Genomic DNA, 26,161 nt, shown 5'->3' with positions numbered 1-26,161 from the left:
GACCTCTCCATGGTGCATGCCAGGGTCTACTGCCTGATGTGTGCTTCGACTGTCCTGCTCTTCATTTTTCAAACTTACAATTATTTTCTTTCACGTGGGTTAGTTTTGTTTCCTTTTCTCCACTCTTTTTAAACAAATGGATCTCCCTCCAGTAAGTGTCCAGCTGATGTATGGAGCTTCTTATCAGCTGGTAAAGGGGAATCATAAGAAAGCATAAGAAAATTGCCAAGAGGACTACTTGGGGAATAAAAATACACGGGACAGTTATGGAACTCCATGTTTGCTGACTTAAACCACATTTACCGAGCAATTATTGTGTGTAAAGGGACGAGTTTAGGGGAGGGATTGGGAATAGATGATTAAATGTGAAGATTATAGGAAAGGTTCTTGCCCTCAGAGAACTTACCTGTTGGTAGGGAAGCTGTTTTAAACTGTACTGACTAGGAAAGTTCAGTGGGAGTTCAGAGAAGGGTGACAACATTGTGAGCTGAAGTGTTAGTAGAAGATTCATTCATTGCCAGCAGTTAAGCTTCTACAACTTTATTGCGCTCCTGACTCCATGCCACATGCTGTGCTAGTCATTGGGTATATAGTGGTAAACCAAATGGTATGGTAATGGTGAAAAATTGGTACAAGGCCATGTGGTCCCTTCCTTCCTGGAAATTTTTTATTGTCACAGGGGAGGCAGATATTAACAAATAAACATGAATAAATATGAAATTTAGAGTTATAAGAGCTAAGGAGGAAAAGAGAAAGTGTATGAGAGAGTAATGGGTGTGGCCAGGCAGGGGGAATAAAAGGTATGCAAAAGGCCCTGCAGGAGGAAAGGGCTGGTGCTACATTTGAAAGTCTGACAGGCCTTGTTCGAAGCTTGGAGAGCTGGCAGGGGTTGGGGGAGAGTGGGATAGGTGAGGCTGGAAAAGGGGTGGGCAGAGGCTGGGTCTTTTAGGGCCTTGTAGGCCAGGATAAGGGGTTTAGATTTGATTCTAAGAGCAATGGGGAGCTGTTGCAGGTTTTAAGCAGAGTTCTGGCATGATCTCATTAAAATGTGAAATGATCATTCAGTGCTGAATAGTGAATAGAATGGAAGTAGGGAGACCCGTGAGGAGGCTTTTGTGATAGAGCAGGTAAAAGTGGCGGTGGATGGAGATGGAGAGGTGGATGGATTTGAGATATATCTGGAGGTTGACCGACAGGATTTGCTAATGGACTGATTCAGGGGAAGGTGCTGAGGCAGAGGGTGGCATCCAGAATAACTCCTGGTGTTTGTCTTGACCAACTGAGTGATTACTGGTGTGCGTACTTACTTGAGGAGCAGCAGTTGGAGGGGATTAGGAGTTCATTTTCAGAGTGTTAAATAGGACATCACGAGATGTCTAGTAGGCAGCTGGGTAATGGAGTCTGGGGTTCAGAAGAGTGAGACTGGCTAGAGATAAAGATTTGGGAGTCATCAGCCTATAGATGGTGTTTAAAGCCATGGGATCTGGCTTAGAATGGGATTTGAAGATAAATAAGGCTTAAGATAAGCCTTATTAAATAAGGCCTTAAGATAAATAAGATAAATAAGTTAAGAAGAGAGACGACATTCCAGGTTGTTGGGGAAATACTCTGAGCAAAGGCGTAGAGATGGCACGTGGTCTGGGGACAGGAAGGCTTGATTTGGAGCAGTTTTCTCAGCTTGGTGCTAGTGACATGTCTGGCATTATTGGCCAGATAATTCTTTGTAGTGAGGGGCTGTCCCAGCGTTGTGGGTGTTTAGCAGGGTTCCTCTCCTCTACCCACTGGATGCTGGTAGTGCTCCCCTCCCCCCACCCCAGTCTGACAATCAAAAGTGTCTCCAGACATTGCTAGATGTCCCTTGAGGGGCAAAATTGCCCCGCTTGAGAGCCACTGATGTGGAGAGAAGGAGAAATAAATGTAGACGGCTGAAGAGATGAGAGGGGGCAAGTTATGAGTGGCCTTGAAAGTCTGTCACAACAGTTTAGCCTTGAGGCTGCAATCAGTAGCGATTCAATTGAGGCTCCTTGAGCTGTGCAGACACTGATTTGATGAAAAGGATGTTTTAGAAAAATGGGTCTGATGGTGAGCAAAAATGGATCAGATGAAGGAGAAAGTAAATGCAGCGAAAGGGCAATCACAGGTATGAAGTGAGGAAAAGGAGGAGGAAAGGGTGAGTTCAAGAGGCATTTTGGAGGACATGGTGACATTATGAAGGAGACTTCAAGAGGTGGAGTAGTAAAGGAAACACTGAGGTTTCAGACCTGGGTGATGGAGAAATGGGGATATCTGATGGAAATGGAGCAGTGGGAAAGGGGAAGTGGTTTGTGGAACATAAGGGGCAGAGATCATGCATTTAATTTGAACATGTGGGATTGGGGCTCATGGGATACCTAATCTAACAAGGGGGGTCTTAATAGACAGTTGGAAATCTGGTGCGATTTAGGACTAGCTGCATAGACTTGGATTCAGCTGCATAGAGGTCATGATTGAAGCCTGGAGCATTGAGTGTGTCAAGGTCAGAAAACCTAGGCCTGGCCCTGGGGGAAACTAAAAATAAGAGGATGGGAGGAGGGAAAGGATTTGTTGAAGGGGCAGTCAGAGAGGTGGGCAGAAGACCAGCAAGGCAGAGTCATGAAACCTGACTACCTGCTTTACAGTTTGACTGCCTGCTCTCAGCCCTGAATACAGTGCAGAGCTGCAGGAACCTCACTTTATCCCCATTAAGAGTGAAATTCGGGTTGGTATTTGCTGGACATGATTTATTAAGTCCACAGATTTATAGAGCACATTTCCTGTGCTGGTTCTGTGTTGGAAGGTACTGGGGGTATGAAGATGAGGGAGAGATGGTCCATGCCCTTAGGAAATTCAGGGTCTAGAAGGGAAGACAGATGGGTAAAGAAACAATTGCAGTGGTAGGGTGAGTGCTGTGATGGGGGTATGTACAAAACGCTGTGCAAACCCAGCAGAGAGATCACCCGAGGGAGCAATGGGAGGGTTGTAGGGGGAATGAAGAGATGATTCCTGGACTCTGTCTTGAAGGATTTGGTAGGAATCCTCTAGGTGGACAGGAGAGAGGTGGGAAAGGCCTTTCCAGGGCAGGAAACCCATCAAGTGCAAAGGCTTGGCCCCGCAAATAACTCAGCTTATTCAGAAAGTTTCAAGGTCTAGTGTGGTTGGAGCAGAAGGATAGAGTGGTGGTTGGGGCGGGTGGGATGGGGAGGAGGTCACTGAGTGATGCTTTGAGCAGGGTTGCATCGTGCAGTCCTTGAGTGCCATGTCAGAGAGGAGCATCCTGTGAGGGCAGCCACCAAAGAATTTCAGACAGGCTTGTGGTATGATTGTCTTTTTCTTTTATTTCTTTTTAGAAGAATGGTCACTCAGGGGCTAGGGACATTGAAGATGGATGGGGTGATGATGAGAGAGGGGCAAGGACAGAACTGGGGGACTCAGACACTACAGAGTATATCCTAGCCTCTTTGAGACTGGTCACATTTGGGAAACTGAGGCAGCTTAGAACTTTTCAAAGATGCTAAATTCTGTTTTTAGACATGTTATATTTGAGGTTCCATAGTAACTCATCAAGGGAAATATTCGATAGTTCACGGTAGAGTTTTGGCAAGAGATTTTTATTTGTTATAAAACCGCCATTCTGAGGTTTTAAAAATATCTTTCCAACCAGCAACATAAACCAGCACTTAATCTGTTATTTTGATTTGACCTACTTTGGTTCTTTACGCATTTGCAGGGGCAGAGCCTCAACTCGAACTCAGGGCCGTGTACTGATAACATTCCTGTGCTCGCTGTACTGAACACATTCCCTTAGAGTGTCATCAGTGTACATTTTTGTGCTTGTTCACATGCCTACATATTCTACATAGTTGCTGGTCATCCTGGCCAGACCATTTGGATTGTGATTTTTTTCATGCAATTTATAAAATATTTTTCCATGTTTCTAGATGGTGCTCATAATACAGTTTACTGTTTAATGATATTTACGGTATCATATTGCTAAGTGATCATTTACTCATCCAGTCCTTTTTGATTGGGCATTTCCCCCCTACTCTTTTTACTGTAATGAACATGAATCATGTTTATGGCCTTTTGCTTTGTCATGTTATTTAGTTAGAATAAATTTCCAGACATGTCCTCAGAGCATCAAAAGCTTATGGACATCTTTTTGACTTCTTATATGTATTGTAATATTACTCTTCAAAAACAAGAAATTACAAAAATTACAGTGCTGCTAGTTTGATCATAAACTTCACCCAGCCCAGTGAATGGTGCATGTTGCATGCTGAAAAACCGTTTGTAGAATGAGTTGGCTTTTATAATTTTAATTTATCATCGGTTTATATTCATTCTTTGCTCCTTTGTCTATTGGCATTTTTTTTCCAATTATTTTTTGTTGTGGTAAAATATAAATAACATAAAATTTATCATTTTAACTACTTTTAAGTACAACTCAGTGGTTATTAAGGACTGTCACAGTGTTGTGCAACCATCACCCTCTATCCATTTACAGAACTTTTTCATCATCCCCAACAGGAGCTCTGTGGATTAAGCAATAACTCCCCTCCAGTCCCTGGTAACCTCTATTCTACTTTCTGTCTCTGTGTTTGCCTATTCTAGGTACCCCATATGCCTAGAATTATACAATACAATACACAAAATCCTTTTGTGTCTGGCTTTTTTCACTTAGCATAATGTTTTCAAGATTCATCCATGTTGTAGCACGTAGCAGAACTCCATTTCTTTTTATGGCTGAATAATATTCCTTTATATGTATATACCACATTTTGTTTATCCATTCATCTGTTGATGGACACCTGGGTTGTTTCTGCTTTTTGCCTATTTTGAGGAATGATGCTATGAACATTGGTTTACAAGTATCTGTTTGAGTCTCTGTTTTCATTTTTTTTGGATCATGGTAATTCTATGTTTAACTTTTTGAGAAACTGTCAAATTGTTTTCCACAGCGGCTGCACCATTTTACATTCCCACCAGCAATGCTTGAGGTTCCAGTTTCTCCACATCCTTGCCAACGCTTGTTGTTTTCCATTTTTTTTATATTAGCCATCCTAGTGTGTGAAGTATTTCATTGTGGTTTTAATTTGTATTTTTCTAATGACTAATAATCATTCATCATTAATGATTTACCTAATGACTTGGGCCATCTTTTCAAGTGCTTTTTGGCTGGCCATTTGTATATCTTCTTTGGAGAAATGTCTAAGTACTTTCTTCCTTTATGAGTTGGATTTTTTTTTTGTTGCTGTTGAGTTGTAGGACTTCTTTATATATTCTGGGTATTAATCCCTTATCAGATATATGATTGGCAAGTATTTGCTGCCATTCTGTGGGTTGTTGTTTCTCTCTCTTGATATTGTCCTTTGATGTACAAAGTTCTTAATTTTTTTTTTTTTGTGAGGAAGATCAGCCCTGAGCTAACATCTGCCAATCCTCCTCTTTTTGCTGAGGAAGACTGGCCCTGGGCTAATATCCGTGCCCGTCTTCCTCCACTTTACATGGGACACCTGCCACAGCATGGCTTGACAAGCGGTGCATCTGTGCGTGCCTGGGATCTGAACCTGCGAACCCTGGGCCGCCGAAACGGAGCACGCGCACTTAACTGCTGCGCCACCAGGTGGGCCCCACAAAGTTTTTAATTTTGATGAAGTCCAATTTATCTATTTTTTTCTTTTGTTGCCTATGCTTTTGTTGTCATATCCAAGAAGTCATTGCCAAATCCACTGTCATGAAGTTTTCTCTCTCTGTTTTCTACTACGAATTTTATAGTTTTAGCTCTTAGGTTTTGGATTCATTTTGAATTAGTTTTTGTACATGGTGTAAGGTAAGGTTACTTCATTCTTTTGCATGTGGATATCTAGTTTTCCCAGCACCATTAGTGAGACTACTGTTCTTCCTCATTGAGTGGTCTCAGTGCCCTTCTCAAAAATTAGTTGACCTTTATGTGAGGGTTTATTTCGGGGCCTTTTATTCTATTCCATTGGTCTGTATGTCTGTCTTTATTTCAGTACCACACTCTTTTGATTGCTCTAGCTGTGGAGTAAGTTTTGAAATCAGGGAGTCTGAGTCCTCCAACCTCATTCTTGGTTTTCAAGATTGTTTTGGCTTTGGAATCCCTGGAGATTCCATGAGTTTTAGAATAGGCTTTTCTCTTTCTGCAAAAAAATGCTATTAGGATTTTCCTAGGAATTGCACTGAATCTGTAGATTGCTTTGGGTAGAATTGTCATCTTAACAATATTAAGTCTTCCAATCCATGAACATGGAATGTTTTTCCATTTATTTATGTTTTCTTTAATTTCCTTCACTTAAGTTTTGTAATTTTCAGCGTACACGTTTTTCACCTCCGTGGTTAAATTTATTCTATTTTATTCTTTCTGATGCTTTTGTAAATGCAGTTGTTTTCTTAATATATATATTTTTGGATTGTTCATTAGTAGTGTATAGAAATGCAGCTGGTTTTTGTGTGTTAATATTGTATCCTGCACTTTGCTGAATTCATTTGTTAGCTCTAACAGACTTTTGTGGCTCTTTAGGGTTTTCTACAGATAAGATCATGTCTGTGAACAGAGATAATTTTACATCTTTCTTTCCAATGAGGGTACCTTTTATTTCTTTTTCTCACCTAGTTGCTCTGGCTAGAACTTCCAATACTCTGTTGAATATAAGTGGTGAAAGTGGGCATGCTTGTCTTGTTTCTTGATCTTAAGGGAGAAGTCTTCAGTCTTTTACCGTTGAATATGATGTTAGCTGTGGGCTTTTCAGATATGGCTTTTATCGTATTGAGGAAGTTTCCTTCTATTCCTAGTTTGTTGAGAGTTTTTATCCTGAAAGTGTGTTCAATTTTGTCAAATGTTTTTTCTGCATCAATTGAGGTGATCATGTGGTATTTTTTCTTCATTCTCGTAATGTGACATATTACATGGATTGATTTTCATATGTTGAACCTCCTTTCATTCCAGGAATATATCCCACTTGGTCATGGTGTCTATTGGGATTTTGTAGCTTCTTCTCTTTTTTTAAAACTTTGTAATAGCTCTTTACAGAGTGTAGATGTGTGTAAGGCAACAACTTCATTAAGCCCTTGATACATTTGATGTAGGTATTTCCCTCAGTCTCTTGCTCTTTTAGTTTTCTTACTTTTGTGTACTATAGAAGGTTTTAATTTATATATATATATATATATATATATTTTTTTTTTTTTTGTGGGGAAGATCAGCCCTGAGCTAACATCCATGCCAATCCTCCTTTTTGCTGAGGAAGACTTGCCTTGGGCTAACATCTGTGCCCATCTTCCTCTACTTTATATGGGACGCTGCCACAGCATGGCCGGAGAAGCGGTGCCTCGGTGCGCACCCGGGATCCGAACCCGGGCCGCCAGCAGCGGAGCGCGCACTTAACCGCTATGCCACGAGGCCGGCCCCTTAGTTTATATTTTTGAACCTGTGCGTTTCTCTTATTGCTTTTGTTGCTGTATAGCTGAAAAAGTTATTCTTGCATAGAGGATAATTTTTCTATTTTATTTTTTGTTAATTTTTTTCTATTTTCTAAAATATTTATCTCTTCAGTAGTTTGGAGTTTACTTTGGTGCATGTGTAAAGTGGGAATTTATTTTAAGGTTTGCGATTTCCCATCTTGTATAGTATAGTGAGTGGCTGAGAGCCTGGGCTGGGGAGCCAGACTGCCTGTGTTCACATCCTGGCTGCACCACTTATTAGTGGGCACTTAATTCTCTGGGCTTAGTTCCTTCATCTGTAAAATGGGGATAAGAGTATATCTACCTTATTTGGTTGTTTTAAAAACAAATAAGAGAAAAACTTGACTGAGGGCCTGGCATACTGTCAGTGCTCAGTGTTAACTGATATTGTCACCCCAACCTTATTGTCACCCTGCTAGTTTACAAAAGCCTTCTTCATATTTAGGGTTTTATGGTCTGTTTCTGCATTTTGTATTCTCTTTCATCAGTACTTTTATTGGTACCACATGGCATTGTTGCTTATTCTTCTTTTCATGTTATTTTTTTTTTCCACTGTGAAACATTTATTTTTGTTTTGCAGTATTAACTGTGATTAAAACCAGTGCAGAAAACTTCTAAGTACATTGGGTTAGAGGTGCGCTATCTTGCTATTCTTTAAAGGTTTTCCAGACAAATTTTAGAATCGTTTTGTCAGGTTTCAAAAAACATAGTAATCCTGTGTGAATTTTAGTGTTAAATATCTACATTAGTTTGGGACAAATAACTATCTTTGTGGAATGCCTGCCTCACCTCTAAAATTAGTAACTTTCAACAAAACATAAACTAATAACAGTGTTACAGTAAGAAAGCCTGAATCGACTGATAACTGAGGGAGACATTGAAAGAGTTATTAAAAGAACAGCTTGTTCTCCCAAAAGATAACAGGGTTGGATGGATTTACTCATACATTCTTCCAAGGATCAGATAATCCCCGTGTCGTATGACTGTCAAAAGCATAGAAAAATTTCCTCTCAAGGGCAAGAACATTCTGTTGCTTAAACCCGTTCGTGTCTGTCTCCTCCACTCCATTGTAAGTCCCACGAAGGCAGTGAGTCTGTCTTATTCAGCATTGGTTTGTAGGAGGTGCACAAGGTGTTGGTTAATCTGAGCTGAAGATGCCACGGGCGAGCACAGCTTGCAGACCAGCCTCAGTTGTAAATGTTACATGTACTGGTGATGGGCCACTTCTGTTGGGGACATGGGTCAGACCTCGCTTGAGGACTGTGATCACTCTTAGACTTGAAGCTTTGAGAAAGGGGGGGAGAAATTGGAAAAGGGGGTGCACATCTCAGTATACAGAATTTTTTGAGCAAGTTATCTGAAAATGAAATGAGCTGCCTCACATAATAGCATTTTTATCACTTGGCAAGTTTAAGCAGAGTCTTGGGTGATATTGTAAGAGAGAGTCACATACCACATAGTGGATCGGGCTGGGTTCAGTTTATTTCTTTGCTTTTGCTTGTCTACTGCTCCTTTCCTCTGACTTTTGAACATATGTAAAATGTATATTTGAAGCAGAGTTGACAGTGTTTGGCAGCTTTATGGGTGTGTGAAGGGTGAATAAGAAGGAGGAGATGGAAATAACTTTGAGATATTGACACAGGGTGTCTTGGGAGGGTGCTCCTCAAGACTGGAAGCACAGAACGGAACACAGTTCTGGAGGTGGGTGGATAAGTTCAGTTTAGACAGGTCACATGATATTTGAACATACGAGTCCTAGGAAAACTTTCTTTTTTTTTAAGTTACATGTGTTGAATGTCTATCATATATTAGGCACCATGTGAAGTGAATCATTTAAGTTTTTGATGACCCATGTAGAAATGAGCTGATCTGGGGCTGGCCTGGTGGTGTAGCGGTTGGGTGCACACGCTCTGCTTTGGCGGCCCGGGGTTCACAGGTTCGGATCCTGGGCGTGCACCGACGCACCGCTTGTCAAGCCATGCTGTGGCGACATCCCATATAGAGTAGAGGAAGGTGGGCATGGATGTTAGCCCAGGGCCAGTCTTCCTCAGCAAAAAGAGGAGGACTGGCGTCAGACGTTAGCTCAGGGCTAATCTTCCTCACAAAAAAAAAAAAAAAGAAGAAGAAATGAGCTGATCTGGTCTAAACATGGAAATCTATCTTAAATCGATACAGTTGTAGTAATAAGGATGCTTCGATACAGATGTAGTAATACAGATGCTTGTCCTGAGTTAGTTGTTTTACGTCTTCCTTTGTGTGGCTGAACGTTTTTAGTTTGACTCTGCCGCTTTTGTTTTGTTATTAGTGTGTGATGTGATGGATTTTTCCTGTCCCCATCTATCCACTTGTCACAATGAGGGGCTACTAAATAGGGCAATGTTCTCTGTTTGTGTAGTTCCCCACAGCTGTTTCCTATAGTAAAGACTCTGGAAAACAATGACCTCATGGTTTCCACAGAAAAACCTTTTATATACGGTAGTGGAAAAGAAATCATTCAAAACTGAGTAATTTAAAGTTCTGCCCTCTGTGGCTTTTTCCTTCAAAAATATTCTTGTTTGCTCTGCTAATTAATTGTGCATTGGCTGTTCCTCAAATGACCTTTTATGTTTAACAAACAACATTTTTGCAGGGGAACACATCGAGATATCTTGTCTTTCATTTGATTGTGATCTTTCTCTATTTAGAAATCATTGTTTTATGCCACAGACTGTGGCAGTTCCTGGAGGAATTGACCAGTCACCGAACATCTGCTGCTTCTTCCCTCCAGTTGTTGAGCTTGGACGGTACCAAACTGGTGTCCACAAACCAACAGTTCATGCTTTAGAAGATTTCATAGGACTGGTCGGGAAACACTATTGTTGCTTCCACTGTAAGGAACCTTTGTAAGGTTATCACCAGCTCAGTAAATTCTTTGACTTTAACTCTTGGTCTTGTAATATTTAAGAGCAGGGCAGAGCTGTCTGATTCTCAGGAGATTTAAGAAACAATAATAATCATCATAATGAAAATACCATTTATTTGTGTGGAGCCAGATCATTTGCAAAGTACATTCATATACAGTTTTTTTCATTTAATTTTCACAGCAGCCTTGTGAAAGAGGCATTTTTATTCCATTTTAAAAATTAGGATATTGGGATTCAGTGGTAGTAAGTAGCAGAGCCAGAACTCCAACCTTGTATGGTTTTTATGAGGGTTAAATGAGAAGATGTGAGGGTTTAGTATAGAAACTCGCACATAGAAAGTTTTCCAGAAACAGTAGGTGGTGATAATGGAGGTGCTGATTCAAGTCTGTGGCCACCTAAATACCCTTCCCCATTTCTAAACTCTCTTCCAATTGTCAGTTTTTATTGCTGCCAGATTAATCTTCTTAAAGTTGATCTGTAATTACATTATTTCTCTTTTAAAAAATTGCCTTTATTTTTTCTTTTATTTACAAAATGTGGTATAAATTTCTTAGCTCGGCATTTAACCTTTCCAGAAAAATGAAATAAAACAGGCATACATAAAAGCAGCCCCATTAAAAAAATTGTTAGATTCAATAGATATAAAATTACTGTTAATTTTCTCTGTATGTTTCTAAATGCTTGCTCTCAGCTTCTGTACTTATCTTGTCGTGGACTGGTCACAGGAGTTCACACTCGCCTGGCGCCTGTCTGTGGATCATACCTTGAAGAGCATGACTGTGGAGCTTCCCAGTCTGATTTTGCCTGTTGTATTCCTATAGCTTGAATTAAAATGTTCTTCTGTCCTTGTATTTCCTGTAAGTTGGTAGTTAGATGTACAGGCTTAATGAAATTCAGGGTTTTGGTTTTTTTTTTTGCTTTTTTTTACCCCCCTGCCTGCTTTTTGGTAAAACCAGTTTGTGAGTGGTGTTGTAAACTTCCATCAGGAAGCTTATAATGTCTGGTTTTGTCTCTTGTAGTGTTAGCAGTCACCAGTGGTTATTCCTTGATCCATTAGTTCGTTGAGAGTGAAAAAATGGTGCTGTCATAATTTTAACATTCCTTCTTAACTTATTAGCTGGAACACTTCTATAGAGACTCTTACCCTCGTCACTTATTTGTTTACCCCAAAGTAAATTTAGAGAAGAAAAGCAAGATAAATACTTGATTTTTTTCCCTTTTCTTTTCCAGTTTTCAGACTAATTACTTGATTTCCAAATGGGTGAGTTTTTGTTGTAACTGTATAAACTCATGGATTTAAATGCATATTTGATGTGTTTTGGTCAATTACAGTTATTAACCTTATTAATGCTCAAATTGTCCCATTTTTGGCCATTGGGACAAGTTGGCTACCAAGTCCTTTTGACATGATACTAGTAGTCTGTGATGTCAAACCAGAATGCAGGAAGTTATGTTCCAGGCTCAGCTTATATGTTTCCTGCCTCAGATCTGGAATCAGTCATTTCTTTAAGGAGCCCTGGTTCCTTTTGTTGGCCCATGGTGCTGAGAGACCACTATCTGGGCACTAGAGGTACACGTGGTTTCTCTGTCTTCTAAGTAGACAGAGCTATGAAATGTGTAATTTCTTTTAAAGATGTAATAAATCATGAATTCATATTGATAATTCCATTCAGGATTTCAGAGTTTCAGTTTAATGTCATTGATCGTACATTTGTATTTCCTTCTCCTATGCTGAAAATCCTATTCTTAACAGCAGTGTAAATTCTCATTTGCATTATCCCACAGTGCATTCATAAGTCTCATAATAATAATCCTAATACTACCACCAACACTATGAGTATTTGAAAAAGGTTTAAGATTTACTTCTGGTATTTTTTTTTGTCCGTAGGATATGACTTAGTAGAACTCAATAGTCAAATTACTATGTTTTAAAGTCACTTAGAATAGTTCTCAACATGGCTTTGTCACCAACGGGATACATAGTTAGATTTGTCTCTTTTTGTTTTTGATTTTGAAGGGTTGCTTTTTAAAATTAATTTTGTTGCATAATAATGTAAAAAGTAAAATATATGGCCTGAAGTCAAATCTACAAAACAAGATCTATTCAAAGAAATCTCATTTCTGTCTGATTCTTACACCCTACCCTTTTCCCTAAATTTTGTGATATTCTTTTATTGTTTTAATATAATCAAATACGTGTGTATTCATATTTTCCCTCTTATTTAGATAAATGGTAGCACACTATACATAATTTTCTCTGTCTTGCTTTTGTCCTATAGCTAACATGTGAGTGCTTACCCTATGCCATACACAGTGGATATTTTATTTATTCCTTATGACATTGTAAAGTAGATACACATATTATTATTTGTGTTTTACCAATGAAGGAACAGGCATTTCTACAGACCTTTAATTCCGTGATTCTCTTTATTCCCGATGGTAACTGGTCCTGTCCCTGTGTGCATGTTCATGAGTGAGTGAAGGAGCAGGGAACTAACTTCTGTATCTGCTTCTTTGAGCAATGAGGGGGACAGAGAAAGGCTGTTTTTAAACTGTAGGGAAGGAAATTCAGCCTTTTCTTTGAGGTCCCTAGCTCTCTATTGCTGGAGAAGAATAGTGAAAACCTCTTTCCTGACCAGAGGGGTTCCTAGTAATTATAAAGATACGTTAGGGCCGGCCCCGTGGCTTAGCGGTTAAGTGCGCGCGCTCTGCTGCCGGCGGCCCGGGTTCGGATCCCGGGTACGCACCGAGGCACCACTCCTCCAGCCATGCTGAGGCCGCGTCCCACATACAGCAACTAGAAGGATGTGCAGCTATGACAGACAACTATGTACTGGGGCTTTGGGGGAAAAATAGATAAATAAAATCTTTAAAAAAAAAAAAATAAAGATACGTTAACTAGGAATGTTCTTTAATCTTACCCTAAAATGAGTCCCTTTTTAACAGGGCAGTGACAACTTGGAAAATCTCCCTCATTTTAGAGGCTTTAATAAACTAGAATAGCTAAAGAAAAGACAAACTCCTTTAAAAGCAACAACTCGTGAGAAATAACTACTAGTTAATGATTTCAGGATTTTAATAGTGACGGGAGGGAAGGAAGGAAGGAGAGAGGAGAGTAGCCTCATTCCCCTGCAGGCGGGAGAGAGAGGAGCATTGGCAGCTTTTTATCTTATATGCAGCGGGAGGAAGGGTTAGTTAGGTTGGAGACCTTTGGTCATTACTCTCTGAGGGTCTGTTGTGATGTCAGGCAGCTGGTTTGGCTGTTGTAACTGCCCCCACCTGCTTCCTGGTGATACTCTGTTCTCTCGCAGGCTTTAGGCTGTCAGCATCAGAGGACAGTGCTGGGAGGAGGGTGAGGGCAGCCAGGTGCAGGTCTGCTCCTTTTGTTTTGAAAATCTGTGAACCCGTGAATTTTGAATTTACTCAGAATCCTGGTGCAGCTGAGATCTTGGGCTGGGCACTGAGCCTCAGTTTCCTTATTTTCCTTTTCATTGCTGTACAGCAATATCAACCTCACAGATGGTGATGTTTAACAGCCGTTGGTTCCTTTACACCCGAGTGATGGGAATCTTTTAGCGGGAAAAACCAACCAGCCAGCCTGCCCACACACCCACTCGGCCTGCAAGAGCAAGCCTGGGACATAGGAAAGGGACCCTGGTAGGAAGATGTGGAGGATCCTGCAGAAGGCACTGCAGTTAAGTGCTAAAGAGAAACGTGTCCCACCTCAGCATTGCTCTGGGTCTGGCCTTGCAGCTCTAACTGTTCCGTAGCTCACCCTTGATGCGTATGTGCTCTGGGTTTTGACCTCTTGAGTTGTAGACTGTTTTTGCAGGGGTGGTGTTTAAATCTGCAGTGTTATAGTGCTAGATGAGTCACTGAGGCCTCCGTCCCCCGAGTCCCCTGAGAGGGTACTTCTCAGTGTGATATGTTCTGTGGCATTGTCTTGCCATTGTACGATCTTTTTTTTTTTTTTTTTTTAAAGATTTTATTTATTCAGTTTTTTCCCCCCAAAGCCCCAGTAGATAGTTGTACGTCATAGGTTCACATCCTTCTAGTTGCTGTACGCGGGACTCGGCCTCGCGCTGGACGGAGAAGTGTTGCCTCGGGGCGCTCCCGGGATCCGAACCCGGGCCGCCAGCATCAGAGCGCGCACACTTAACCGCTAAGCCACGGGGCCGGCCCTGTACGATCTTTTTGAATCACACAATAATAACCCATTCATCTGGCCTTTTGAGGGAATAAGTCTTCTATGTAAGTTACTTTCCAGGTAATTATTTATTTGAACATTGGTCTTTAAAATTTTAACTTTTTTTTGATAAATGGCTTGATAGCATATTTTACACACCCACTTTCCCAGGGAGAGAATCCTGGACTACTTTACTCTCTCTCTGGTGATTTAGAGTCTTCGTTATGAGCATCATCCGTTGCACTCTTCTTCTGTAATATGGAGGTTTCTTGGGGCTACTGGGACTCTGTAGGACTTACAAATAGTCCTGGATTGCTATATTGTTTGAATTCTCATTTTGCTTTTATAATACTCCCTCTCCCTCCCCACCATCTTCCTTCATGGTCCTTCCTTAGTTTTCTCTTGCTTTATCCTGGGAGCCTATACCTCCTACTTCCTCACTCCTATATTTCGCAGTTTCTAATATGCTTCTAGTTAAGTAACCAGTTGAATAGAATCGGCTCTAAAAAGACTAAATAAACTGAGTTAGGGCCTGGGAGTCTGGCTAAATTAAGAAACTTTAGTGTTTTCCTTTTTGTAGTCAACTGTTTAACTTTTTAATGTAGTATGGCATACATACAGAAAGATGCATACATTATTAGTGTACAGCTTGGTAAATCCTAAATCCTAAAGTGATAATGTATCAACCAGATGGAGAAAGGGGGTGTCTTCAGCACTCCAGAAGCTCCCTCTTTTGCCCCCTCCCAAACTCTACCCCCCGCTCCTCGCCAAAAGTAACCACTCTCCTGGCTTCTAACACCATTGATTAGTTTTGTCTGCTCTTGAATTTTATTAATGAAATAATAAAGTATATATTCTTTTTAAAAATAGCTTTATTGAGCTGTAATTTACATACCATATAAAGTAATCCACCCATTTAACGTGTACAATTCAATGGTTTTTAGTATATTCACAGAGTTGTGCAACTATCACCACAATCAATTTTAGAACATTTTTATTATCCCCCAAAGAAATCCCACACCCATTAACAGTCACTCTTCATTGCCCCCTGACCTCCTAGCCCTAGGTGTCCACTAATCTACTTTCTGTTTCTGTAGATGTTCCTATTTTGGACATTTCATATAAATGGAATCATACAATGTGTGGTTTTGCATTTAGCTTCTGTCACTTAGCATGATGTTTTCAAGGTTCATCATGTTGTACCATGTATCACACTTCATTCTTTTTTATGGCTGAAAAATATTCCATTATATGAGTATACCATATTTTGTTTCTCTCTTCACCTGTTGATGGACATTTGGGTTGTTACTACTTTTTGGCTGTTATGAATAATGCTGCTATGAATATTCATGTACAAATTTTTGTGTGGACATATGTTTTCATTTCTCTTGGGTATATACCTAGGAATGGAATTGCTGGGTGGTGTGGTAATTCCTTGTTTACTTTTTTGAGCAGCTGCCCAACTGTTTTCCACAGTGGCTGTACCATTTTCCATTCCCACCAGCAGTGTGTGAGGGTTCCAGTTTCTCTGCATCCTTGTCAACACTTGTTATTGTCTGTCTTTTATTGCATACAGCCATCCTAGTGGGTGTGAAGTAGTCTCTCGTTGTAGTTTGATTTACATTAAGTGTAGTATATTCTTTTGTGTCTGGTTTCTTTTGCTAAAATTCATTATGAGATAACATCTATTTTGATAAAAGTAATGTCTAAATTGTTGTGGAAAACTTGGAAAATATGTAAAAGTTGAAAAAGGAAAATTGAAAATGTATAGAAGTTGTTTGGCATATTGCTTTTTGTTTTCCTTTTTTATGTGTTAGCATAATTTGGATACAACTGTGAATTTGTTTTGCATTATGTGATTTTCGTTTCATGTTGTATTATGAGTAATTTTTGTCACAAAAACTCTTCAGATCATGAAGGTACTATAACCTACTTTTGGGTGGTTTCTGGTTTCAATGAACATATTTTTTACATAAATCTTTCACTTTTTGATTATTTCTTTAGGATATATAGAACTGAAATTCCTGGGTCAGTGGTTATCTATTTTGAAGCTTCTTAAATCATATTGTTACTTTATTTTACAGAAGGACCGTGCTGTTAGCAGTGTGTAAGAATGTCTGTCATACCCCACTATTGCAAAAAAGAAATCTTACGTTGATAAGTGGAAAAATAACATTTTATTGCTTTAATTTGCATTCATCTATTCTTTGAAGTGGGAGTATACCTATATGATAGTAACATTTTGATAATTTAGGGATTTACCCTGTTTTGACTTCACAGACTTCTCTTTGTCTGTTATCTCTGTATTCACGCACTTCTCCGTGTAGCCTTCACATTCCAAGGCAGATAACCAAGGCCTGCACACACTAGAACTGGTCAGGATTAGGGCAGGTCAGACCAGGCCTAGGCTGGGAAGGTTCTAAATTGTACTTTGCTAGGAAACCCTGGAGCCAGGATGAGTTGGAGGCTTGAATCTGTGTGGTGTTTTTTTTCCAGAGGAGGATTTACCTTGAGCTAACATCTGTGCCAGTCTTCCTCTGTTTTGTATGTGGGTTGCTGCCACAGCATGGCTTGATGAGTTGTGTAGGTTGGCGTCTGGATCTGAACCCAAGAACCTGCGCCGCCACAGTGGAGCACGTGGAACTTGAACAACTCGGCCACGGGGCTGGCCCTGTGTTGGTTTTTGCACTCCGATTCTGGTGGTGCGAGTTGAAAGACCTGGTGGAGGCCAGGATTGATTTGGAGACTACACCTGTGTGTGGCTTAGGCGTCAGCCTGGCTTGACCACAGTGTGGAGTGTGGAGAAGAGTGGTACGGCAGGCCCATGACTTGAAAGCATCTTTACCCAGTTAAAATTTATTGGGAATACTCTGGGTTTATGGCAGTATGAATACGTAATTTATAGTGAAACTTGCTGGATCTCTATCTGCTTATGAGTAATGTCTCTTGGTTACTACTAATTGATATTTCAGTTATCAAAATGCAATAACAGAATATTGATTCAGAGCAAGATTATTTCCAGAATATTTTGAATCCCTTTATAAAATTGGCCATTTGGTCAAAAACATTTTAGATCTGTTTATCATCAAATACTGATATATTCAAGTCCAGAGGATGTATACATTGCTTCTTTGTGTGTGTGTGTGTGTGTATCAACACACACACACTGATTACAGAAGAAATATATGTATGTTTGGCCTTGGGGTAGTTCAAGTCTTGACCTCATGCCTTCCCTACTTCTTGGTCTTTCCCACCCTGTTCCACTTCCGGGGATGTGTAGGTTACTTCACTTCCATTCCCAAGAGGAGTGCCACTTAGAACGCTGATTGGCCCCTGTGCTGGTGAGTAGGGCATGTGCTGAGTTCATAAGCCAGGCCCATGTTCCTCCTCTGTTTCCCTCCACTTGTCAGGAAGCTGACGCTGCTGTTGTTTTTTTCTCTTCCTAGGGCTAAGCTTTCACCTCCCACCTGGCAAGCCAGAGTGGCCTAAAAAGACCTCTGGTGGGTGGCTGTAGGCATAAACTCTCTTTTTCTCTCTCTCTCCCTCATTTTTCTTTGATGCTAGCTGCTGTCACTTTTTTCCCCTCATTGGTAAGATCCAAAGATTGGTTTGGGCTTTGGGTTTGGAATTAATATAGGCAGAGGACTTTGGTTTAAGGCTCCCTAGGTCTGTCTAGCAGAGAAGAAAGAAATTCTCAGCATAGTGCAACCTGACTCTGGGATTTGGGGCCAGCTAGAAATAAGCCTCAGCTAGAAATAAGGTATATTCTTTGATTTGCCAGCCCTGTCTTCTGTGCATAAGATTTGGGTTCCCTGGGCAAAATGCCAGGGTGTGCTATCATAAGATCACCCCTAAGTACCCCTTGGTTATCATTATGAACAAATTCATTTAAGAAAACGTGGAAAATACAGAAACGTGTAAACAAGAAAAATCACCTAAAACTTGCCACTCTAAGATAATGGCCGTTAGTGTTTTGGGGTATATTGAGAATGATAAAAGACAAAAAGGCCTTTAAAAATGTTTTTTTAAAAGTTTGAAGTCATGTGCATAGGTAGTTTTGTATCTTCTTTCCACTTAATTTTGTTATGTATTTATTTATTCATATTTTCTGAAACTCTGAAAGTAGTATTCTGTGGTAGGAATATATAATAATTTCTTAGATATTTAGATGGCCTTTCCAGTTTTGCTGTTTTGACTTTTAGCTGTTGAAGATTATTACACTCCTCGTATGATGACCTTTTAGTTACATCAGGACTGGGTGTTTATTTTTTTGATTGTAAGACAAAATTTACCCTGCTTCCTCCTTAAAAAAAAAAAAGGCTGTATTTTACTGTAGTTAGGAAGGATCTTAGATTGTGTTGGAAAATGACAAGGAGGCCAAAAAGAAGATGCTCTTGAGTTACTTGCTTGGATACATAAACACATTTTGGTGACCCCACCTGACTTTAAACTTGGGGCGGACTAGGCTTGGCCATTAGAGTGTGCTGGGAAGGATGGAGGGGATCAGAACTCATCTGCACCAGCAGAGCGGCTTGAGCAGTATAAGGTGAAGAACACTCCCCTTTACGTTAGGTGATGAGACAGATGCAGTTCTCCACGGCCAGATCCTTGTCTCTCTCTTGCTCTCTCTAGCATCCTGGGACACTAAAGCGAGACACAGTTCTTCACATGCTGCAACTTGATCTTCTGACATAGTCCAAATTCCTCCTTACTAACCTCAAATAATAACATCTCAATTAGATAAACTGCATTTTTGTTTCTGGGCCATATTTCAGTCATAGGAAAAAATGCAAATTACGACAAAACAAACACTGATTAACAGGGATTTATTTAAAAGCAAATAAACTCCCTGAAGCTCAGGCTTGGTGCAGCTGTAGTTTAAACTCTCCAGCACATGTTCTATGTCTGCGTTGAGGACTGACGTTCAGAATGAAGAACCTCAAGCCCCGTATCATCCTGAGTCATGTAAGGGAAAAAATCATTTACTGAAGAAGGATTATGGACAAAAATGTTTTAAGGCTGTTTTTTAACTTTGGACAAGTTACTTCATTTCTCTTGAGCCTGAGTTTTTTCATCTGTAAATAATAATAATGATTCTTTATAGGATAGGGAATTTTATAGGGATTAATTTTATAGGAAATAATACCTATAAATAATTGGTGTAGTGCCTGATACATTATAAGCACTCAAATATTAACTGTTATTATTATTATTACTCTTTGTGTCAAGTGTTGTATTTGCTAGATACTGGGGAAATAATATTGAATAAGACCTTCCTGATTACTGTCTAGTGGTGGAGACGGATATGAGATTATGTCCTGGCGATATGAATAAAATACAATGTAATAAGTGATATAATAACAGTTATGACAAAAGAACCTCCCATAAGTTTTACTGCTTTTGGAATTGAAACTTAAGAGCTTTTCCAGTGTGGCCATGTTCATTCTCAGTCTTAGCTTCACATTAGAAATAGAATCATTAAAAAAAAAAACACACTTGAAAAAAAATAGCAATGATCAGGCGCTACCATAGACTAATTAAATCAGCATCTTTGGCTCCTGCCATGACATGGTTTTTATTTTTTAAAAATTTCCCCAGGTGATTGTACTGTGCAGCCAGGGTTGAGGACCAGTGCTTTAGATATTTTCTCCTTTTCTTTCTCGCTGGCGTTTTCCAGGATCATGTAGTACCACAGGGTAATTCCTTTCTTTTTTCTTGCCTTTTGAAACTTACGTAGTAGCAGCTGTGTAGAGTTTGAGAGTTTATAAAATGTTTTTCTGATCTCATTTAAGCCTCACACTAATCCTTTTAAAAAAGTATCGTCTTCCCCCTTATGCAGCAAAGATAGCCAAGGCTCAGAGAAAACACACGTTAAGTAAAAGGTGGTGGAAAGAGGTCTTGACCCCAAATGTTTGGAATCCAGTCTTTCGGTTTCTGTTGGGTTTCTAACAGAAACTTCCAACCATGGTTCAAATACTTGGCGGTCTTCTCTTGCTGCTGTTTTTTCTACCTGTACAACTTTATGATCTGTTGGGAAATCTTTGCTCATTGTTCATCTGGCTGAGCCACTTCTGGTATATTCCTTTTTATATTTCTCCCTTTTGTCCTGGACCTAATGCTCTTGACCGTACTTCCACCCTTAGTTATAATTTCTTGAGATGCAGTAACCATTTCTCAGCCCTTTTATTACAGCTTTTTCTTGTAGACTATATATATCTATATATCTATATATCTATATTTACATATCTATCTTGTCTCTTTCCTAGTCTTTATTTCAGGAATGAGTCTCTGCCACCAAGTCTTTGTGGTACATGTGAGTATGTTTAATAATATCTAAAGCTAATCTTATAGCTGTGCAAATATCCCTTGCTCTCCAAATCCATTTAGTTCCTGAGTTTGGATCATGTCCCTTGGCTACAAGGGACGCCTGTACTTGAGCTACCCTATATTAGGCCCTTCTGTCTGTAAGGATCAAGGAGCTCTGTACCAGAAATAACTGAGTTTTCCGTGTGGCCAAACATGAACACATGAACAGGTTGTGCATGGCATTCTCCACTGTGCTCATTGAGTTGTCTTTCCATGCTAGATGGAAGCACCTTTCCTTTTGCCTCCTTCCTTTTCTTTCTCTCTTCTCCCACCAGGGTCCCTGCTCCATCCTGCTGAGGAAGGAGAGTGAGGGGGTGCATTTAGCGGATGAGAGTGGAGGGCTTTCCAGGCATAGGGAAAGTGTGTGAGAAAGTCTAGAGGCCTTAGAGTCTCTTTCAAGGGCTGGTTGTTGCCACAGCTGGCTAATACTGAGGGCCTCTCAGCCTAATTTGTAGTGTTATGTGAGAAGACCTCCCCACCAGAGGTGAATATGAGGGGGAAAGAAAGGATGAAGGGCACAGAGAGCCCTACTGGGGGCATGGCTACTTTCTGTACCCTGGTGTGGAGTACTATTGTATGGACACTTTCTCTGTCACTGTTTTTCATGGTCATACGTGTTTTTACAGTATTCATCTGTTTGCACCAGTTGCATCCCCTATATTTTAGTTAATTATTCTTCATCAACTTAGTAGGTGTCCAGAAAGTCAGATTCAAAAGATGAAACTTTTCTCAAGGCAGGTGCTTATCATTCTGTTCTTTCCAGCACAGTCCAGAAACCAGATTTCACTTTTAGCTACCGTGTATGAACCCTGCTGCTCACATTTCATCTTTCTCTTAAAATGTCAACGCTATTGTTCTCCACAGTTCTTCTGTTTCTTACCCAGAATCACTGAAAATAAATTCTCCGTGTCTTCTGGCGTAGAATCAAGGAGAGTGGGTGATGATTGGGTTTGATGAGTCTCAGAAAGCTACCTTTTTCCCAAAAGAGTAACCCAGCTCTTGATCGTCATGTTAGACCGATATGGCCATGACCGTTGCCCGTGGGAGGAAGTCATTGCTCTGTCTTCTTCCTGGGTTCAGGTAAAGGGTGGCTTGAACCAGTTACTGTCCTTTCCCTGGAGCCCAGGGTTCTGCTGCTTCTTTACTAGCGCTGTATGGAAAGAAAGACCCTCGTGTCTGATTTTACAGCTCTGGTTGTATAGATTTCATTCTTTTTCTTTTCTGGGCCGTGTTTCCAACCCTTTTTTTTTTTCCTTTCTTTAAGGGGAAAAGTTCTTTTTGTACTGTAGTCCTTAATGTTTTATTTGAAGGGTAAAGAGAAATTTTATGAAACTTGAAAGCCCTACAAATATGTTTTGACTTTTACTTTATTGTTTAGTAACTACATCTTAAGGATCATCCCAGCTGCGGGGAAAATTGGAGTGATGGTCAAATTTATTTATAATAGGATGTATAGGATTTAAACCAATAGACTTAGTTTAATATTTTTCCAAACACCATGCCCAAATTCTATAAAATAGACACAGATATGTAAGGTTAACTTTAAGAAGGTTTATATTCTATTTTTCATAGAAGTGACAAATTTAAATAATTTCTCAGATTGTAGTAATGCTTCTATTTACAGATGACCTATTCCAATGATAAACAGCTTTAAAACTACAAAAATGCAGGAGGATTAATTTTAGGACTTCAAATAAACTGAGGTTTAATTATAAAAAAAATCATTAAGACAAACCAAAGCAGTGCAGATGTGGCCCAAAACAAAAGCCAGATCACTTGCTGGGACTCTAGGAGGAGAGCTTGGCTGAAGATTTGGGAAGCCAGGCAGAGCGTCCCATCGATGGCCCAGCTCAATTGCTTTGTTTTATAAACCCGGAATCACAGGTTCAGTGCGCTGCCTGAGTTAACCAGTGGTTTGTGGCAGAGCCAGGGCTTGAACCCAGGTTTCTTGACTCCCACTATTTTTCTTTCTTCTGTAACACATACTAAGGATGGTTATTAGATTACTCCATGTTCTGTTTTGTCTGGGGAAGAAGTTAAGTAAACAGTGCTTTGGGTTTCTGCAGTGAGAAGTCACCATTGTGAAGGGGGAAAAGAGGCAGAAAGAGGAGCCTTTGAGTATGTTCAGTGAGGTTTTCTGTAAAATTTCCTTTAGTTTCTGATGTAGTGATTTAGGATGGAGTTGACCCAGAGCAGGTTTTGCCCCAGTTACAGAGGGTTGTGGAAGTCCTGTGGCCTGTTTGGGTGTGCCCAACAAAAGTCCTGTTGAGCAGCCTCAGCACGGTGCCTTGTGCGTAGCGATTGGTGGATACGTGCTGGATGAGTTGAAGTGGTAGTGGCAGGAAGCATAAACATTTAATGCAGTCTTGATAAAGAATTGAATATCGTCTCCTCCTTGAAATTTGATGGACAATGTGTATTAGATATCTACTTTGACACATAATGAAGGGTTTGATTTCAGCTAATTTGTTTCTTAGGATGCATAAGCTGAGAACTTTTTTTTCCCATCAGCGTATGGCCGCTCTAATTTAACCTTCCAGTTCAGATGTCTTTCCTGAGCACCAGACTTAACCTCACTTGTCACCAGTTACCTGTTTCTCTTCCATCCAGAGGCAGATACATAACTGACAGTGCTGCTAGGGCTGAGTTTTTTATTGATCCATTTTTCTTTAGGAAATCTCCTTTCTTCTGTAGCTCACGTTCTTCCACTGTCCATACCAATGGCTCTGGTTTTGATTCTCCTAACTGAGAACATAAGGCGACAAGCCCAACCATTTCAAGATGAAGAAAGATGTCAAGTATATAAAATGCTACAGGGAGATTGAGGAAGGTGAAGACTAAGAAAGGAATTGGATTTGGTGGTTCAAGTGGCATCTGACTTCTGGGAGAAGTTTTGTAGTGTAGTGAAGACTTTCCCCCACATCTGTTCCTCCTCTTGTGTACCTGTTTTGGAGATGGCTTCCAAGTGGTATCCTTCCAGTCACTTGAAACCTTGATTGTTGTGAGGGTCCTTCCTCTCCCTTGCTCACTTTATTCACTTAGTAAGTTTTACCAGTGACACTTCCATGTTCTCTCTCATTTGTGTCCCTTTGATTTTTCCTCCCTAAATTTGAATCTTTGTAAATCAACTTTGTTATCATTCACATCTAATTGACCATCAAGTTATGATGGTTCTTCTTCATAACTGAATTGCAAATGTATCCATTCTTTTCATCTCTATTATCATTATCTTAATTGGAAAATACAACGGACAGTTTTTAGTTCTTTGGCCTACTTTATCATTTTTTCAATTTTAACACTATTGATCACTCTCTCCTCCACAACTTTCTTCTCTTGACTCTTGAGACTGTATTCTCCTCATTTTCTTGCCACATCTTTCATGGCTTTTTCTTGGTCTCCTTTGAGGGGCCCCCTAAATATAGTATCCTCTGGATTCTGTCCTCTGGCATGACCTCTCATGATTATGTCTGGGCAATCTCAGCCATACTCTTGATTTCAACTGTCACCATCTGCTGATTCCCAGATCTTTGTCCTTAGCCACACTGTTCCACTGTGTCCCAGATGTGTATTTTTCAGTTGTTTACCAGATACTTCACTTGGAGGTTCCACAGAACTTTAAATACGGTGGATTCAAACAGAAACTCGTCACCCTCTTTCCCAGACATCTTCCTTTTTTATTTTGTCTTTTTTTTTTTTTTTTTTTTTTTGTGAGGAAGACCAGCCCTGAGCTAACATCCAATGCCAGTCCTCCTCTTTTTTGCTGAGGAAGCCTGGCCCTGGGCTAACATCCATGCCCATCTTCCTCCACTTTATATGGGATGCCACCACAGCATGGCTTGCCAAGCGGTGCGTCGGTGCGTGCCTGGGATCCGAACCGGTGAACCCCGGGCCGCTGCAGCAGAGCGTGCGCACTTAACTGCTTGTGCCACCGGGCCGACCCCGTATTTTGTCTCGATGAAGGGTACTACCAGTGACGCATCATCCAGATAAGACACCTGGGTGACATTAATGCCGCCTTTTTCATTCTTCACATTCGTTAGGTCACAGATCCTATTGATTCTACTGCCTCAATTCCTAAATCTCTGTCAAATATGTCTTCATCTTGCTGTCCTCACTGCCTTAGCTTAGACCTTCGTTGTTTCTTGCCTCACCATTTTGTCTCCTAACTGCTCTTCCGTTGTGCAGTTGTCTCTCCTTTTTTCTCCCTACTACCAGATTTAATACTCATAGCTAAAATTTGAGTGCTTATTATATCTCCTTTACATGTGAAATATTTTGCATGCATTCTCACTTAACCATCACACTAAATCGTTATTATCCTTTTTACTTTGGAGGAGAGTAGGCCCAAGTCTCCCAAATAGTAAGTGGTGGGCCAGAGATTTGAACCCAGGCTATGTGCTCTGAGCCCATGATCTTAATTAAGCAGTTCACTTAACAACCTTCCACTGGCTACCCCTCTTTCCATACTGTGGTCTTTGGAAGCAAGTCACTATCGCAGCCCATACTCAAGGCGGGGGGTTAAGGTCTACCTCCGGGAGGGGGGATTATTGTCATAAATTATTTAGCATTCTTCTGTAAGGAAGATTTGTCTCTTTCTCCCACTTATTTATTCATTCAATCATTTATGTTAGTGTAGACTTGTTTATTTTATACTTTAGTTTATAATATAATACTATGTTACTTATTTAACCAATTCTCATTTTTAAAATGTTTAAGTTATTACCAATTTTTTGCTGTTATAAAGCCTGATGAGTGAATATCTTCTTAGAAGTCTTAACATGCTGTTTTGATGGTTTTCTTTAGATATATTCCTAAAAGTAGGATTGTTGGGTAGGTACATTTAAAGGTTTTTGGTACATGTTTCTGGGGGTGGGCTTTTTACATTGCTTTCTTTCTGGGAAGTACTCTCTAACACGCTTGAGATCTTACATCCCTCTTTGGGATTATGAATAGTTTTTATCTTTAAAGCTAGGAACTCACAACTATTCATGCTGTTTTATTTACCTGTATAGAGTATTGTGTCGAAGAATGCACTGCAATATCGGGGAAATTCCCAGCATGATGCCCAGGAGTTTCTGCTGTGGCTTTTGGACCGAGTTCACGAAGACCTCAATCATGCTGTGAAGCAGAGTGGGAAGCCTCCTCTGAAGGTGAGGCTACCACCCCACTGGGGCAGTCAGGATCAGTGACAGGGTGCTCAGTGGCC

General features: G+C 40.2%; 1 protein-coding gene across 2 annotated transcripts in view; it reads left to right on the top strand.

The window, feature by feature from the left end:
- Positions 1-26,161, top strand: part of USP31 (ubiquitin specific peptidase 31) — a 72,034-nt gene that overhangs the window by 6,746 nt on the left and 39,127 nt on the right. For both annotated transcript variants that reach the window (XM_087417121.1, XM_014796975.2), the window contains exon 2: positions 25,968-26,105. In XM_087417121.1, the coding sequence (XP_087273247.1) occupies positions 25,968-26,105 (138 nt within the window). The remainder of the gene's footprint in view (positions 1-25,967; positions 26,106-26,161) is intronic.

The sequence above is a fragment of the Ceratotherium simum genome, chromosome 26, assembly GCF_057802395.1.
Source record: "Ceratotherium simum simum isolate JZ-2026a chromosome 26, ASM5780239v1, whole genome shotgun sequence".
Taxonomy (NCBI): domain Eukaryota; kingdom Metazoa; phylum Chordata; class Mammalia; order Perissodactyla; family Rhinocerotidae; genus Ceratotherium; species Ceratotherium simum.
Note: the sequence above shows the minus strand (reverse complement) of the source record. Positions and strands in the feature narration are given on the sequence as shown.